Consider the following 15,449-nt stretch of genomic DNA (forward strand, 5'->3'; position numbering starts at 1 on the left):
TGAGGTTCTTCAAGTGTCGTCAAAAAACAAAAACAAAACAAAACGAGGGGGGTTCAATCAGCTGTGCGGTCAAAGTCAGGTATTTATAATGAAGCAGAATCACTGGACGTTTCTCATTCTTGAATGGAGGAGTGGCGAATGGATCTGTGATAATCCTCTGGACTGCTCATGTGTTCAGGTAAATCATAGCCCCTTAGGAAGTGTCCACTGTTTTGCTGAGCGAAATAATAGAGCTGTCTGGCCAGTAGAGGTTCAACCTTTAAAAAGGTTTGAAGAAGACATTACTAAGATATTCTTTTTAACATCCTGTAGTTGGCTCACCATTAAATAACTCAATATATGTAAGAGTGTAATAAAGTTAAGTCTAAATTAGGTGTTATAACATAAAAAATTTTATACTTGGGGCCTTCTGAAGAACCAATTTTTGTTCATCTTGCATACATCAAGCTGCAAACAGAATCTACTTAATTATGGGTTTCAATTGAAGGTAAAGATGATACTTTTAAATAATCTGTCATTAGAAATTTACATTTAACTGAAACTTCAACAAATCAGGTAAAATGACCAAATTAAAAGGAAATTTGAGGTCATATTTAGTGAATTTAGGCCACTATGACAAGGATGAAGGGGATCATCCTGAACAGTCTTACAATTCCAGGATGACCTAGACCAGAGGTTGGCAAACTGCAGCTCGTGAGCCATATGCGGCTCTTTGGCCCCTTAAGTGTGGCTCTTCCACAAAATACAGACTTCTGCGTATGGGTCACGATGTTTCAATCGCACTGCACATGCGCGCCTGCACGTGGTATTTTGTGGAAGAGCCACACTCAAGGGACCAAAGAACCACATGTGCCTCGCAAGCCGCAGTTTGCCAACCACTGACCTAGACCATCTGTGTTTCTTAACTAAAGAGAAAAGAAAAAGAAGCAACATCATCAACAAAATTGCTATTGTGGGAACATTTACTTGTTCCCAAATTAATCTAATTTGTCTATTAGTGTGATTGCATTCAATATTAAAATTTAATTTTCAGCTTTTCCTAAATTTACAGCATCTAAAAACACCAAGTGCTTTCAGTCAATGGTGCTATTAAATTGAGCCTTTATGTTATTTGATATACAGAAATTAAGCATACTCATATGAAGAACCGAAAATAAATTAAATCCATAATAAAAGGAATAGGAACTCCTGGGCACCCTCCCCCCGCCCCCCTTAGTCCTTGGTGGCACCACGGGGTACAAGGTGACTTCAGGGGTCTTCGCATGGAGAGCCCTTCCTTGCCTAATTATAGGAAAGCTAGTGCATCCAAAACCCTTAGAGTCAGGTTGATGTGGGAGTTCGTTACCAACTTCTTAAATGTTATTTATCAATCCCAGTTTAGTTCATCATTTAACAATTCCAGTTGTTTACAAGATTATATCAGTAATTATATCAATCATTGGCGAGGATTCTTGAGAAGCATCTGAAGTCCATAGGATTATATTTTGTTTATTGGTTGTTTTGTTTTTCATTTTACAATCAAGAAGGGGGTCTGCATGTTTAAGATTAGGATAGTGTTTTATTTCAGTTTTTAATGAGAAACATTATCAGAACTAAAATATGACCTGCATTTTTATATTATTTGGTATCATTTTTACCTTCGCTGTTAATTATTTGGGCCCATTAATAACTCTTGAAGGTATATAGCAATGCAATGCAAAATTTTCAAATTCAAAAGTCCTAGGTATTCAAAACTCTTTTCTGTGGCAAATTAATGCTAAATGTTATCAATATAAACCTATTTTTCTTTTTCTTTTTTTTTTTTTATGAAACAGGTGTTTACTTGCCACAGTTGAACCCATCTTAAATTCAGTCTCAGGAATTGCAATGGTCTGATCTCCCTGTATTCCTCCAAATATCATTTGGCTCTTGTTTCTAATAATTATAATTTTTAAAAAACAAAAATCCAGAAATAAAAGGATTTGGGAAATATTTGAAGGAGCTACAAAATACACATTTGGGGAAAACTCCATCAAATAAATATCAGACAGCATTTTGATTGCAATATTAAACTGAAGAATTTTAAAGGACAACTTTTAGCATCAATCCTTTTAAATCCTTATAAAATGGAACTATGACAATTTCCTTGAAAAATAAAAAAGAGGAGACAAATGAAATGGTTGGAAGTTAGCTTCCTTTTTGAGGAGTGGATTTCCAAGACTGGGAACAGGATGCAGTCTCGAGGCTGCTCTCCTGCACGTTCACTGGGTTACAGCCCTCCTTCCCTGTTTACTTTTCATTTGAGACTTCTCTAAATAGACCCCTGTCCTTGGTGAAAAGTAGGGAAACAATCATTTAAATGTGACTAAATACTCACGTGAGCAGTAATGAGTTTCCTTTGTCTTTGGGGATCCGGAAACTCTTCCCCAAAGCACAGAGTTACCTGGAATCTTGGCAGCGGACGGCCATGGTGAGCAAATGCTTGCAGTTCTGAAGAAACCCCATAAGAAAAAAAAAATGCTTAGAAACCCTCATCATTGAGCACACCAGGTTAAAATAGGCAGCAAACGCTCCATGTTGATTCTTAAGACTAAAACAGGAATGAGTACTCCACTTCTCTAAGAGGGGCTTTTAGCCCAGATGCAAAATTGCATGTACCTGTTCCTATTTGTGCTTTCCTGAGAGGATGCAGGTCTCACTTGATTCTTCATGGAAATAAGGCTTGGAGGTTAAGAACCTTGCTTTGTAGTACTGAACCCATGGGGATGCAAAAGGTAGCAGAAGGAGTGAAGGAGAAGAAAAAGGATGAGAAATATAGCCATGTGGAGCCAAAAGAATAATTTATACAAAGAATAAGTTTTCTTTTAAAATAATCAGAATTTTCTGACTACTTTCAGGATTACTTAAAAACCTCCTCTCAAAGCTGCTGATACAATCCATTGTCTGTCACCCGGGACTCTGTGTGACTTGGGTACCACAGACAAGGTCTGTCACCATCCTGGAGACTGAGCCCAGTTCTGGGCAGTGGCATCCCACTTGGCACAAGGTCCAAACTGTGTGACTACAGCAGATTTTTTGCCTGCTTTCTGGGACAGATGATGGTCTGAGATGGGAAGGGTAGCCATGAAGACTAGGGCCTTCTGCCTACCCTAAGGATGCAAAATGGAGAACAGAACACTGTTGGAAAGATGTGTTCAGCCTCTGGCATTGAGCATGTCACCCACATTCAAGGTAACGCTCATGCCTCTAGTTGCTCCTGTTCTTTCCGCTAGACTCAAATGTCACTTCTGTCAAAGAAGGGCGCTGACAGTCTCTGCCGAGACTTCTGTAGAACAGCACCTTTGCATCTTTATCAGATCCACACCCTGGCAGTGCCTCTGGGGCTGTCCCTGGCAGCCTGCAAATCCTGAATGGGTAGATAGCAAAGATTTCCACTGCTCTCTTCAACGGAAGAGCAGATTCTAGCTAACTCACTGGACTGACTTCCTGCTTGTTGTTTTCTTCCAGAATTCAAATGAACCCTCACCAACTTAGGATGTATAAAAGGCATTTACATCACAGAGGCCTAAGATTACGCCTCCACAAGCTCATTAGGATGGCACATTGGTATAGTCCTGCCTCCTTGGCCTGAAGGTGCTCTGTGATTGTGCAGAAGCTGGTCTACTTGGCTTGTGACTATAGGCTCCTCCCTGCACCTCAGTGAACACTTCCAGATAAGAGCTTGCTGTGGACAGAAAGCACAGCTCTGGAAGAAGGGAAAAAAAACAGAATAATCCTTGCTCACAGATAAACACTAAATTCTAGGCAAGTGAATTTGCAGCCGAGGATGCTGACAGCTGGAACGTCATACCTGCTACTTGTTGCCTGCATCCACCTCTCAGTTCACTGTGACTCAAAGAGGAACTTACTGCCTCGTTAGAATGAGAGGCCTCTACATTCCTACAAGGTGCCTCATGAGAGAAACTCAGAGAAGAGCCATTTCCCTGGGTGCCTTAATGAAAGCCTAGCCCTATGGTAGCTTTTGGATCCAAAGAGACCAGGATCCACAGTGTTGGAGGAGATCCAAACTCAGTGGGTACATTCAGACCCCACTCTCAGGACTCCACCATGATCACCATGCTGGGCTCTGGACAGAGAGAATCCTCACAATTCTGCAGCTCGGTTAGGAAGGGTTGTTCAGATGCCGGTGGTTTGTCACCCAAGGTGCTGCCTTAGGGAACCTGACACAGTGCTCCCTCTTCCTGTCACACCTCTGTGGCAGGGTTAGTCATCTAGGGAAATACTAGTTTCAGCACCCAAAGAGAATTTGAATGAGCCTAAGCGAATTTGGGCAAGTTAAACCTAAAAAGTTGAGCAACGGTTAATGGGCCAGAACATTTTTATTGCAAATGGACTGACTTAAGAGGAACGGTCAGGGAAAGGAGGGGCACAAGAAAACCCGAAGACACAGGTGTTTCCAAAGGGGGTACTTTTAAAAAAGTTGGTTAGGGCAAGGTAGAAAAAGAATTGGTAGTTAGTGCAGGTTACAATAGCTTTCTCCCTCCCAAAGAGGCAGCGTCCATATAGATGGCCACATGAACACTTCAGTTGAAACTTCGGAAATAACTTGGCCAGCAGTTTCACAAAAGCCAGCCCAGAGCTAACTTAATTGTCATGAAATCAAAACTAGGAAAACAAAACTTCCTGGTTCTGGAAAATATGATTTGAGACATACATATATAGAAGAAGCTCAAAGCCTTCTTATAATTTCCCTTCAAAATCAGTTCAACACACTATCCTTGGTCCCATCTGCACATCTCATAACCAAGAATGTCACCAATATACTTCTCACAGTTACATTTTTCCTACGAACTTTCAATAGCTGAAATATCCACAGATGTGCCACATACGGGCACCAGCTGGTGCCACATCCCCCTGAGCAATCACCCTCCTCTTCATACCCTTCTGCTGATGGAAAGGAGCTGGTGGTAAAAGGAGAGGTGAGATGTGAACTAAACAAGAAACCTCTTCTGGGATCAGGATTAACAGAAGGAGACCTCTGTCTGGGCGAGTGGCCTGCTGTTTTTGACCACTGCGGCAGACAGGCCAGCACCACCTTATTCTCCCTCTGTGGCTCACAGGCTGAGGCGCTGCGTTCTAACCGATAATGAGGTGCATTACCTGATAAGAACTGCTGTGTGTCAAACAGCTTGCAGGTCTGATCTCTCTCCAGTTTGTTGGGCCGGTCACTGCACAATGCCAAGGGCCCGTCCCAGTAGATCCTGCTCTGGCACAGTCTTTTGGCATAGAGCCCATCAGGGGCCATCCAGAGGACCACACCCCTTTCCAAGTGACTCAGCAGTTTCTCGATGTTTTTCCTCTGACCATTGTCTTCTGGGTAGGGGAAGAGGACTTGGTCCAGGTTACTGGCATCATAGGTGTGCCCGTGGGAGATCCGACAGCCTTCGGGACTGGCCGTGGTCAACTCTTTCACCAGGACTTCCCGGTAATACAAGCAGATGTGGAGTCGGCAGTCTGCAAACACAGAGCATTTGGGGACAGTGCTAAGGGACCAAGAGCATTGCACACCCCTCATGATGCCAAACTACCATCCAAAGTACAGTATTTGGTGGGACACTGCTGCCCAAGATGCTCCATAGAAAGTAAAAAGTTCCAGTGTCTAGTCTGAGATCTGCGTGCCTTTCTCTCACTTCTGGAGATTCACAGACAGTGAGATGATAGAAAAGGCCCACAAGTCAATTGGATGTTGTCTAACTCTGCATTTCCCCCATTTATGTGAGGGGGCATTTTGGGGGGATTGAGGGAGCATAACTTTCATTAATTTTCAAAAAAGTAGGTTTGACTATTTTTAGAGAGCACCACAGTAAAGAGCTCTCTCTCTCTCTCTCTCCCTCTCTCTCTCTCTCTCTCTCCCTCTCTCTAATGGTGATGTCTAAAACACTAAGTCATGTACCACTGAATAAAAATTAATCTTTAGGCATAACAATCAGTTTTGATTTTGGATAAAATAAAATCCAAGTTTAATTTCTACTGGCAAAGAGAGTATAATGACGTTTCGGGGCCGGGGGATGGGGGGGGATCAATGTGATGCCATTAGGTTAACACATACACACACACACACACACTCTGAAGTTTCAGGAAGGCTAAACACTAAGTTAACAATGGTGATCTCTGGGTACTGAGAATGTGATGTTTCTTTTTCATTTTTGCTTTTCTGATTTTTAAATTAGTTTTTTTCACAGCATATGTACTACTTGTAAAATAAAATTAATTGATGTGGAAAGAAAGGACTCAATAAGACAAATGTTCTCAGAGTAAAGTCTGCTGAAATCCCACTAGGCTACATATTTAAGTTTGAAAATAATTCCAAAAGGGTGCTTTCTAAAACATTAAACAAGATGAACTCAGTTATAAAATTTTGCTGATTCCAGAACTTTCTTTGACTTATGACCCACAGACTGAAAGGACCAACCTAGGATGGCAAAGGGCCCCTTAATGAAGCACAAGGACTTTGTGGATAGGCATCGGCTACCCTTGTGCAAATGTATGGGTTTAAAAGGAATGATAATTGCAGTTGTCTAATAAATGCATTCAAGTAATAAATCTGTCTTATGCATTCCAAAAACAGAAACCCACAAAACCCTCCTATTCCTCAATGTCAGGTTTTGAGACTTAACCCACGTAATGTCTCAATTCTCCACTTCAATTTCTGCTGTTGTAAACGTTGGCGGAGAGTGAGCTGGGAGAGCATACCCTGAGGAGAGTGGGCGTTGGCCATTAGAGGTGACTTGCAGGGTAGGTTTCATTTCATTATATGTCATCAAAAATCACAAGGTCACAGCGATACAAATAGCTGTTATTTCCTACTCTTCAGGTACCCACACAAGTTGTAGGTGCTTAAGAAAGCATTTGAAAGTTTCTAAAAACAAACACAAGCCCTTCTACTTGGAAAATCTCCTTCCTCCATCATTTAGGAACATCTAGGAAGAAGGCAGCAGCCTCATTCAGAACTTTGGAACCAAAAAGGGTGAAATCACAAAAACTCCAGCTCCCCTTGCAGAGAGAAAGGTGCCCATAATTCGTCTCCCTGAAACCTTGAGAATTTGACTGATTCTGTCACTGATTTTTAGAGCGCGAGGGGAGCAGAGGAGAACCTGGAAACTTAAGCTTTACATTTTTTAATGTAAAAACAAATCTCATTTTAAAACAATGCAACACATTACCTAAAAAATAAACATGCACACACCGCATAGTTAGTACACTTTGAGGTCCCTCCCTTAAACAGGTGGCATCTCCAAGGTGCCAGGACTCTTTTAGAAATGAAACCTTGAAAATCAAATCTAAGCCGTATTTTCTGCAAAACATATCTCAGTTCAGAGGAAGGCCTCAATATGCATGCAACTGTGATGAAGGCAAGCAGCCAGAACTAGCGTCCCCGGGAAGCTGATGAGAACACTGTTTGTGGCTAAACCTGGAAGGATGATCAGCTTTTCAAGATGAGAAGCCCTGATGCTTTTTTCTAAGAAGGTATACTACATTGTGAGGCTGTTAGCTGAAGAGGGGCCAGGTAAATGAAACCGGGGTGTTTGCATATTCTAGGAAATTCAGATAGATGCCAATGAAGAACATAAAATGACTCATCCAGCATGTAGAATTGCATCAGAATCCTACACTGTCTTTTTGGTGCTAACTTTTCTAATGTTCCTCACCCACAAGGTGGGGAGTCAGGAGTGTCCACACACATGCGGGCACCAGCTGGAGGAAAACGAGGGCCCGTGGGCTGTGCTCACCAACCTCCCCATCAAATCTACCCAAAAGTGAGGTGAGCACTGTAGGCACCAGCTTCCCTTGGGTGCCTCCAGACCGTAAGCCACACTCACCTGAGAGGGCCAAGGCTTCGGCAGACCTTATGCTTGGCTCAATGGGGATTCCAGGGGCCTGGGACTCAGGTGGGGCACAAGCATAAAAGGTTCCTGTCACCTGGCAACCTGTATTTGTAAATAAAAGTCAGAGTTTGTACACAAATAGGAAGGCCTCCTCTCCTGAGGTGTGACTATTAGCCCCTGGTGGGGGTGCACCAATCCTGGGAGGGAAGGGCTTCAGGGCCCTTTGGAGCTGACCTCTGGCTCTCCCAAAAGGCCAAGACAAGCTCAAGTCCAATGGGAAAAACTAAAGTCGAAGGAGGAAGGAGCCTTTCACAGCTTTGGAAGGAACTTGGAACTCTCCTGCAGTAATTTTCTTCTGTCTCCTTTCCTTTCCTTTCCTTTCCTTTCCTTTCCTTTCCTTTCCTTCCCTTTCCTTTCCTTTCCTTTCCTTTCCTTTCCTTTCCTTTCCTTTCCTTTCCTTTCCTTTCCACCCCTCCCCTCCCTTTCCTTCCCTTCCCTTCCTTTTTCTTCATTCCTTCTTTCCTTCTTCCTTCCTTTCTTTCTTTCTGTTAGTTATCACCTTCATCACCACACATAATTACCATTATGTGTGTGTGTGTGTGTGTGTGTGTGTGGTGAGAACACTTAAGATCTGCTCTTTTAGCAACTTTCAGTATCATACAGCATTGCTAAATAGTCACCACGCTATACATTAGATCCCCAGAACTTACTCATCTTATAATTGGGAGTTTGTACCCTTTGACCACATCCCTCCATAACTGATAAACAGGGAAACTGAGACTCAGAGAGATGAACTGATTTAGCCCTGTTCACACAGCACGTTCACAGCAGAACTGTGAGCTCAGGTCTACACGAGTTCTCACGTCAAAGAGCCCAGTTAGAAGCTGCACTTTATTTAATGTCAACGAATGCTTCAATTTATGCTTGCCTACCTGCCTTTCTGCGTAGCTCTGGGCATTGTCTCCTTATTGAAGTTATTAATTCAACAGAGCCTGATACACTGGACATAGGTCTGAATTCCAGAGACAGTTTCATGTTAGCTAATCTTCCACTGTGATCTAGAAAACCAACCCTTGCCGAAGTAATTCTTAAAAGCTAATAAAATGGAATTCTGAGTTCTTCTGTAAATATGTTACTCAATACAGATCTTAAACTTCTTCAATGCCATTCGCTGAGAGGTCTGAACAGACTAGAAAAATAGGGACTGACCAAGTAGTTCCAGAACATACAAAAGAATCTGTGTGCTGATCCATTTCAAGATTTCTATTTAAATAGCTAACTCAAAATTCTAAAAGCCTGGTCCTGGCCAGATAGCTCAGTTGGTTAGAGTGTCATCTCAATACACCAACGTTGTGGGTTCCGTTTCTGGTCAGAGCACATACAAGAATCAGGCAATGAATGCATATATAAATGGATCAACAAAATCAATGTTTCTCTCTCTCACTCTCTCTTTGTCTCCCCCACTTCCTCTCTCTCTCAAATCAACCAATAACTTTTTTAAAATTCTAAAAGCTTGTGTTTGCTGTATTGAATACATCATATGAAATTTTCTCTTCACTTAACTAGTGCTTCTGCTGAGAGAGCTCATCTTGATGTCTGGGGACCTTACAGGCATGGAATTATAGCTCATCTAGAATGAGTAAAGTCTTTTGGGATCCAAAACCAGCACTACACACCCTGTGGAGACTGTTATGTTACTTATTTCTTTATTCCCTTACTATCACCTCTAATCCCAAGAGCAACTACAATGGTACAACATTGTTTAAGTGAAATATACTAGCTCAATAATCTACTGGTGCCCCTGTGGAGAGAGGGACTGCGCAGAACTGGAATAAACCCATTTTACAGATGTGTAGACAGAAACAGATTAGTAAAATTTTGTGGCCTTCAGTCAATATTAAGGGAAAATCCAGGAGGAAAGGCTGCTAAAATCTACTCTTTTTTTTTTTTTCTCCCTGAGGGTTAAAAATAAAGCTTAAGATTATTTGGCAAGGATAAAAAATATCAACCTTTTGAACAGGTAATTTAAAAAACATAGCTAGTCAGTTTGACATCTGAAACTGAATCCCAGCCCTTCACTTTTATAGAGTACATTCTGTGAGCTTGCCTCTATAAAAAACGGAGCAGTTTTTAGCTATCTGACATCATCTCCCTGATGTTCAAATAAGATCTCTCATAAGGTAGTTGTAAGCATAAGTCCTGGCACACAGTAGGCCAGGCATCTATAACATTTGGCATCCTTCCTCCTAGGACCTTACCACCCCACAGGAGAGGGAACACCCTCATTCAATGTGTGATGTCTTCCCCAGCAGTTCTGATAAAGGGAGAGAGTTGTGGTCCACCCAGAAGGACAGAGCAGGAGAGACCAGGGCCCGTTCGCCAAGGTGCACTCTGCTGGGTCAGTGGCAGCCACAGCAACCTGCCCCAGCACGGTCCTCACCATTTTCACAAGCTGGGCCTTGCCAGTGGTGGCTTCGAGGTCCAAAGGTCACAGGACATTGATAAGGGATGTCAGGGTGGGGCTGGTCAGGGACGTACTCCCTCCAGCTTCGGTCGTGAGGTGGCATCATGTAGTTATGGACCTGCTAAAGAGATGAAAGCACCCAGATCAGCAAAGAACAGTTCGTAGGCATTGGAAAGAGAAGCAGATTCTTTCATATCCTCCCCAACTCCTCAGGCAATCTTTTATTTGGTGGGCAGCCAAATCGTTTTATCATCTGAAAGACCTTAGAGTGAATGGCTCATCACACTAGGTCAGTGGTTCTCGGCCTTCTGGCCCTTTAAATACAGTTCCTCATGTTGTGACCCAACCATAAAATTATTTTTGTTGCTACTTCATAACTGTAATGTTGCTACTGTTATGAATCGTAATGTAAATATCTGATATGCAGGATGGTCTTAGGTGACCCCTGTGAAAGGATCATTCGACCACCAAAGGGGTCGCGACCCACAGGTTGAGAATCGCTGCACTAGGTGAAAACTATCCATAAAGAATCAAGAAAGCATAATGGAGACAGTGATATAAAGTAATGACATATGTAAAGCTCTATAATATGGTTAAACCTGGTGCCAAAAGTCCCGTAAGGAAATTTGCCTTCTCTTCCCCACCAAAGTGAAGACCACAAAGCTGTAATTCACATCAGAAATGTCTAAAGAGATCAGCTGCCCCGTGGTTTCACATGATATAAAGTAGTACCAAAACCATCAACTTCCACAATAGGTCTGTTTCCCAGAAGGTTTCAGAATCGGTAGTGGAAGTCTACACCAATAGGCAGACACATGCAGTCCTCCCCTCCTTCCAACCAACCCCGAGAGCTCACTGTGGAAAGTGAGGCATTCATTCAATGCCCAGGGATTTTGTTTAGCTGTTTGATTGATAACAGAAACAAGCTTATGATGCTTTTTCTGTGTGTTCTCCCCAGCCTTCCCTTCCAGAGCCCTGCACCTCCACGGTACCTGCGCTGGGAGTGAGGTGTAAGGAGTCGGCATGGTATAGGGGTGGCTCATGGTCATCTGTGGATCCTCTAGGGTGAGCTGCTTTGCTCCTGTATGTTTTTGCAAAAGGGAAATGGCACAACGTAAAAAAAAGGGAACTGACATAACTAAACATCAAATCTTAGAAAAGATATCTGAGGATTTAATTCCTAGAATGCGCAAATTAGACAAATTAGACATTTGACTAATTAGACTGTTGACAAATTAGACATTTTCCAGCAATTCCCTTGGGCCATTGTTTGACCATTCCATTAAACTGATTTCTACAAGGTCCTGCTGTGTGTGAAGGCACCTGGTGACAGAAATGGCCCCACCAGCAAAACGTGCTGCAAAAAGGTCACTTGTATGGTGTGTTACAATGCAGACTCCTGGGCTCTACTCTGACACACTGTCAGAAGGTTGGAAAGAGGGAGTCTGAATTTGAATAAGCAGCCCAGCTGACCATAGTGTATCCTAAAAGTTGACATTTTTATTAATATAAATAGTAGCAATATATGAATGTATGAATGCTTCCTTCTGTGAAAGGTTAATTATGAAAAACTAATAAGTACAGCTTTGAACAAGTTCTCCATTTTCTGGTTTGGAAATTTAGCCCATAACTTAATAGACCTAACTAAAAAATACACACATGCACACACGCAGTTGTAGACGTGGAGTGTGAGAGCGTATCCTGCACTAAAACTGCAGGACTTGCAATTAGTGACCCAGAGAACTCAGAGAATGAACCTGCTGGGCTTGACCATGGGGCAGATGGCCGGCAAGCTATTGAAAACAAAAATAGAAAAGTGAGCTTCAGAATGAACTTAAGATGCTACAAGTGTCAGACTGCCAATATCCCGTGACGCAGATCGAGGAAGTCCCACCTTTTTTGGCTCCCTCAGGAACAATCCTGTATACTTTGTAGGGGTCTGAGATGTCCAGCTGGCTCCTCTCAACCAGTTCCTCAAAGTCATTGCTCTTGTTCAAAGCACACCGTAAACGTGTCTTCCACGTGGGAGGGTCTGGCTTGTCAATGCCTTCTCGGAATTTTCCTTTAAATAGCGCCCAAGCCTGGTGGGAAAGAAGAGGGGAAAAGTTAAAATACAAGGTCTTTTTAAAAAGAATCTGGAAATTGCAATTCCAAAGGAATTTGAAGACAAGTGGTGGGAACATTCTCTAAGTATTTGTGACAGGTGGGTAAGATGTGGAGGATCCCTGGAAAAGGACCTGTTCACCCAGTTCCACAGTGGGTTTGATTGGAACTAGGGACAGAGCTGTGTGGTGAGCTGTCAGCCAGTTTGAGGTATTCTGAGAGCAAATTCCCTGAGGAAGTCCCCTTTACCTGTGCACCCTACAGGTGGTGGGGCTGGGCCCTAAGGCAAAGCTCACTGGGTAACTGCTCCAGGAGAAAACAATCCTGACAGGGACGCACATGCACATAGGCAGCAAGAGGGAGACCCAGAGAGGGGCCCAAAACAAAGATCCTGAAAGAAGAGAAATATTTAGAGGAGAAAGAGAAAGAGAGAACCCAAGAGGGTGGGAAGAGAAGAGGCAGAGGAAGAAAGACAGAAACCTAGAGAACAACTGAGGAAAGAGAGAGGGAGAGAGAGAGAGAGAGAGAGAGAGAGAGAGAGAGAGAGAGAGACAGAGAGACTTGGAAAGAGGGAGTCTGGCAAACAGGCAGAGAAATAGAGGGAGAGATAGGGATGGAGGGGCCCAAAGAGAGACGGAACCAGAGAGTGTCTGTGCCAGAGAGGGATTGAATCAAAGAAAAAAAAATCGGAGAGAGACAAATAGCAAAAACAGTGAAACATGTAAACAGTTGCGGGGTGGGGGAGTGACCAGCACACCCACGAGCGCTCACAAAGACAGAGAGACAGAGAGAAGCACAAGGTGATTAGAGGAGGCAAGGAAAGACCCAGGAGTACAGGAAGCGGCTCCGATGGAAACAGAGAAACCCACAAAAATGCAGCCAAGAACACTCCAGCTACTGTCCTGGGAAGGCAGGCGTCCCCTGACTGAGCCTCCGGTACTTCCCTGCCGCTGGAGCCTTCTGACTCCCTGAGTGCTTGCTGCTCAAGCCACACGCTCAGAATCGGACCGGCCCTCCCGTTTGTGAAAACACTAGAGAAGTTGAAACTTCTCTTCTCCAGGGCTTTGGCCCATCCACACCTGTTGCTCCCGGGCCGCCCGCCCTGCTGCGACCACCCCATCTCGTGGGTCCCGGTGGGTTACCCTTCCCTCTTTGAACCTCGGGCCGGGGAGCACCCCGCAGGGGCTGGGCTCACCGAAGAGCCCGGGCTCGGGACCCGTCGGCTCTCTGGGGCCCTCCCCCCATCCCGACCGCGGGTTCCCCACGTGCGTGTAACCTTGAAGAGGGCGGCGTCCTCCTCGCGGTTGTAGTCCTGCTTGCCCGCGTGCTTCCAGGGGATGCGGAAGATGCTCTTCTCCTCGTTCTCCCACACCAGCCCCGGGTACTTGCCGCTGTCGATCTGGTCGATCAGCCACTGGCGGAGTTTCCCGTTGCCACAGCTCACAGAGCTCATGCCGAACTCTCCGCCTCGGCTGCCACCGCCCTCCAGGTTCATGCCCAGTGCGCCGACGGTCCTGCTCTCGCGCCCAGGATCTGCCTCCTGCACTCTCCGCGCTGCAGGTGAGAGGAGAGCCTCCCTAAAGCACCGCGGCACAGCGCTCAGGGCACCGATCCCAAACCACCGTGGCAGTGACCACGAGGCCCAGGGACTCCGGGGCAGCAAGGCGCGCGCTATGAGGTCGGTGTCATCACAGCTCCCAGAGAGAAGACACCTTCTCAGCTGCCGGGGCTGGTCCCCTTGGCCGGCAGAAGCCTGCCTCCTCCCAAGCGCACCCTCCGCGGAGTCTGTCTTCCTATCCCACCTTTAGACTCTCCATTCTTGTTTCGCACCCCACAGCCCATACACACACTCCAGCCTTTGCTCACACTCCCAGACCCAGCCACCACCCTTCTTGGAACTCCGTTGGCACGCTCACTAACGGTTCCCGCTCCTCTTTGCCCATCCCGAAGCTAGTATCAGCCCATTCCCCCTCACTGTCAGTTTCCACTCCTGCCCATTCCCCGTTTCACACTTCCTGGGTGGCGCACGAAGGCCAGCCTGCGGCCGGGCGTCCCAGATGCTCAGCACCCAGCAGCGTCTCCTGGCCTTCCTTCTCCCGCGCCCGTGCTCTTTGTCCCAAATGCCCCTGAGCCCTCGCCGGAGAGTAAGGATCAAATGGGCCCTGGGGGCAACACACAGCAGTGGCCCGGCCCTTGGCGAGGAGCGCAGCCAAGTAGCGGGGGACACCCTGGGCGCGCGGGAAGTGTCAGCCCGGCCCTGGAGGCTGGCGGAGGTGGAGGTGGGGAGGGCGCAAGGGAGGGCGAGAGGCCGGGGAGGGCCGGGTTGAGGCAGCCGAGCGCAGTCCCCGGTGCCCAAATTTGGAGCTCCTCCTCCTTCACCACCAGCCAGGGAAACACGCGCCGGAGGTCGCGGTGAGTTCGGGTCCCTTACGAACAAACGAGCAGAAGGAGCCTCAGAAGGAAGGGGCTGTCCCCCGCAGGAAAGCCCGCTCCCCTGTGCGAGTGCCTTCGACGGCCCCGTCTCGGCCGCCCCTGGGGCCCTGAGAGTCTCCCATCTGGTCCAGCGTGTGCCAGCACCTCGCCCCGGCCCGCGCTGGGCGGACCCGCAGAATAGTGGGGACACGGGAGCAGGGAGAGCCAGCAGAGGTGCTCGGGCAGTGGCCGGGGTCCCTCTGCAGAGCCCGCACAAAACCTTGGGCCCGGAACACGGGTGGGCATCGGACTCCCTCAAGGGGAGCGTGCTTTCTCCCGGCGCAGAAGCTGGGGTCCCCGGCGCTGTCCTCGGGACGGTCCCCGGGACCTCTGGCCTCTCCCTCCAGGTTCTCTGTCCCGCCAGCCTCACATTTGTGCTCCTGCCCGACCCCAGGTCTTACCTTGCCCTGGACTCGGAGCCGAGGGCAGCAGTGGGTTCCAAGTTCAAGTGGTGAAACTAAGACTCGGAGGTGCGAAAGAGGAACTTTAAGAGCTTAAAAGCCGCGCTGGGGGCGGAGCCTGGGCGGGGCGAGGCCGACTGCTCC

The 15,449-nt window shown here is 46.1% G+C and overlaps 1 protein-coding gene across 1 annotated transcript; it reads right to left on the reverse strand.

Moving 5' to 3' along the window:
- Positions 1-15: 15 nt before the first annotated feature.
- Positions 16-15,347, reverse strand: IRF4 (interferon regulatory factor 4). The gene is made up of 9 exons (XM_006753194.2): positions 15,306-15,347; positions 13,709-13,986; positions 12,224-12,410; positions 11,322-11,410; positions 10,306-10,450; positions 7,860-7,967; positions 5,140-5,493; positions 2,357-2,469; positions 16-257 (listed from the first exon to the last, which is right to left on the reverse strand). The coding sequence occupies exons 2-9, from the start codon at positions 13,925-13,927 to the stop codon at positions 114-116; spliced, it is 1,359 nt and encodes a 452-aa protein (XP_006753257.1). The 5' UTR covers positions 13,928-13,986; positions 15,306-15,347; the 3' UTR covers positions 16-113.
- Between the last annotated feature and the right edge of the window lie 102 nt (positions 15,348-15,449).

The sequence above is a fragment of the Myotis davidii genome, unplaced genomic scaffold (genome assembly GCF_000327345.1).
Source record: "Myotis davidii unplaced genomic scaffold, ASM32734v1 scaffold390, whole genome shotgun sequence".
In the NCBI taxonomy this organism is placed as follows: domain Eukaryota; kingdom Metazoa; phylum Chordata; class Mammalia; order Chiroptera; family Vespertilionidae; genus Myotis; species Myotis davidii.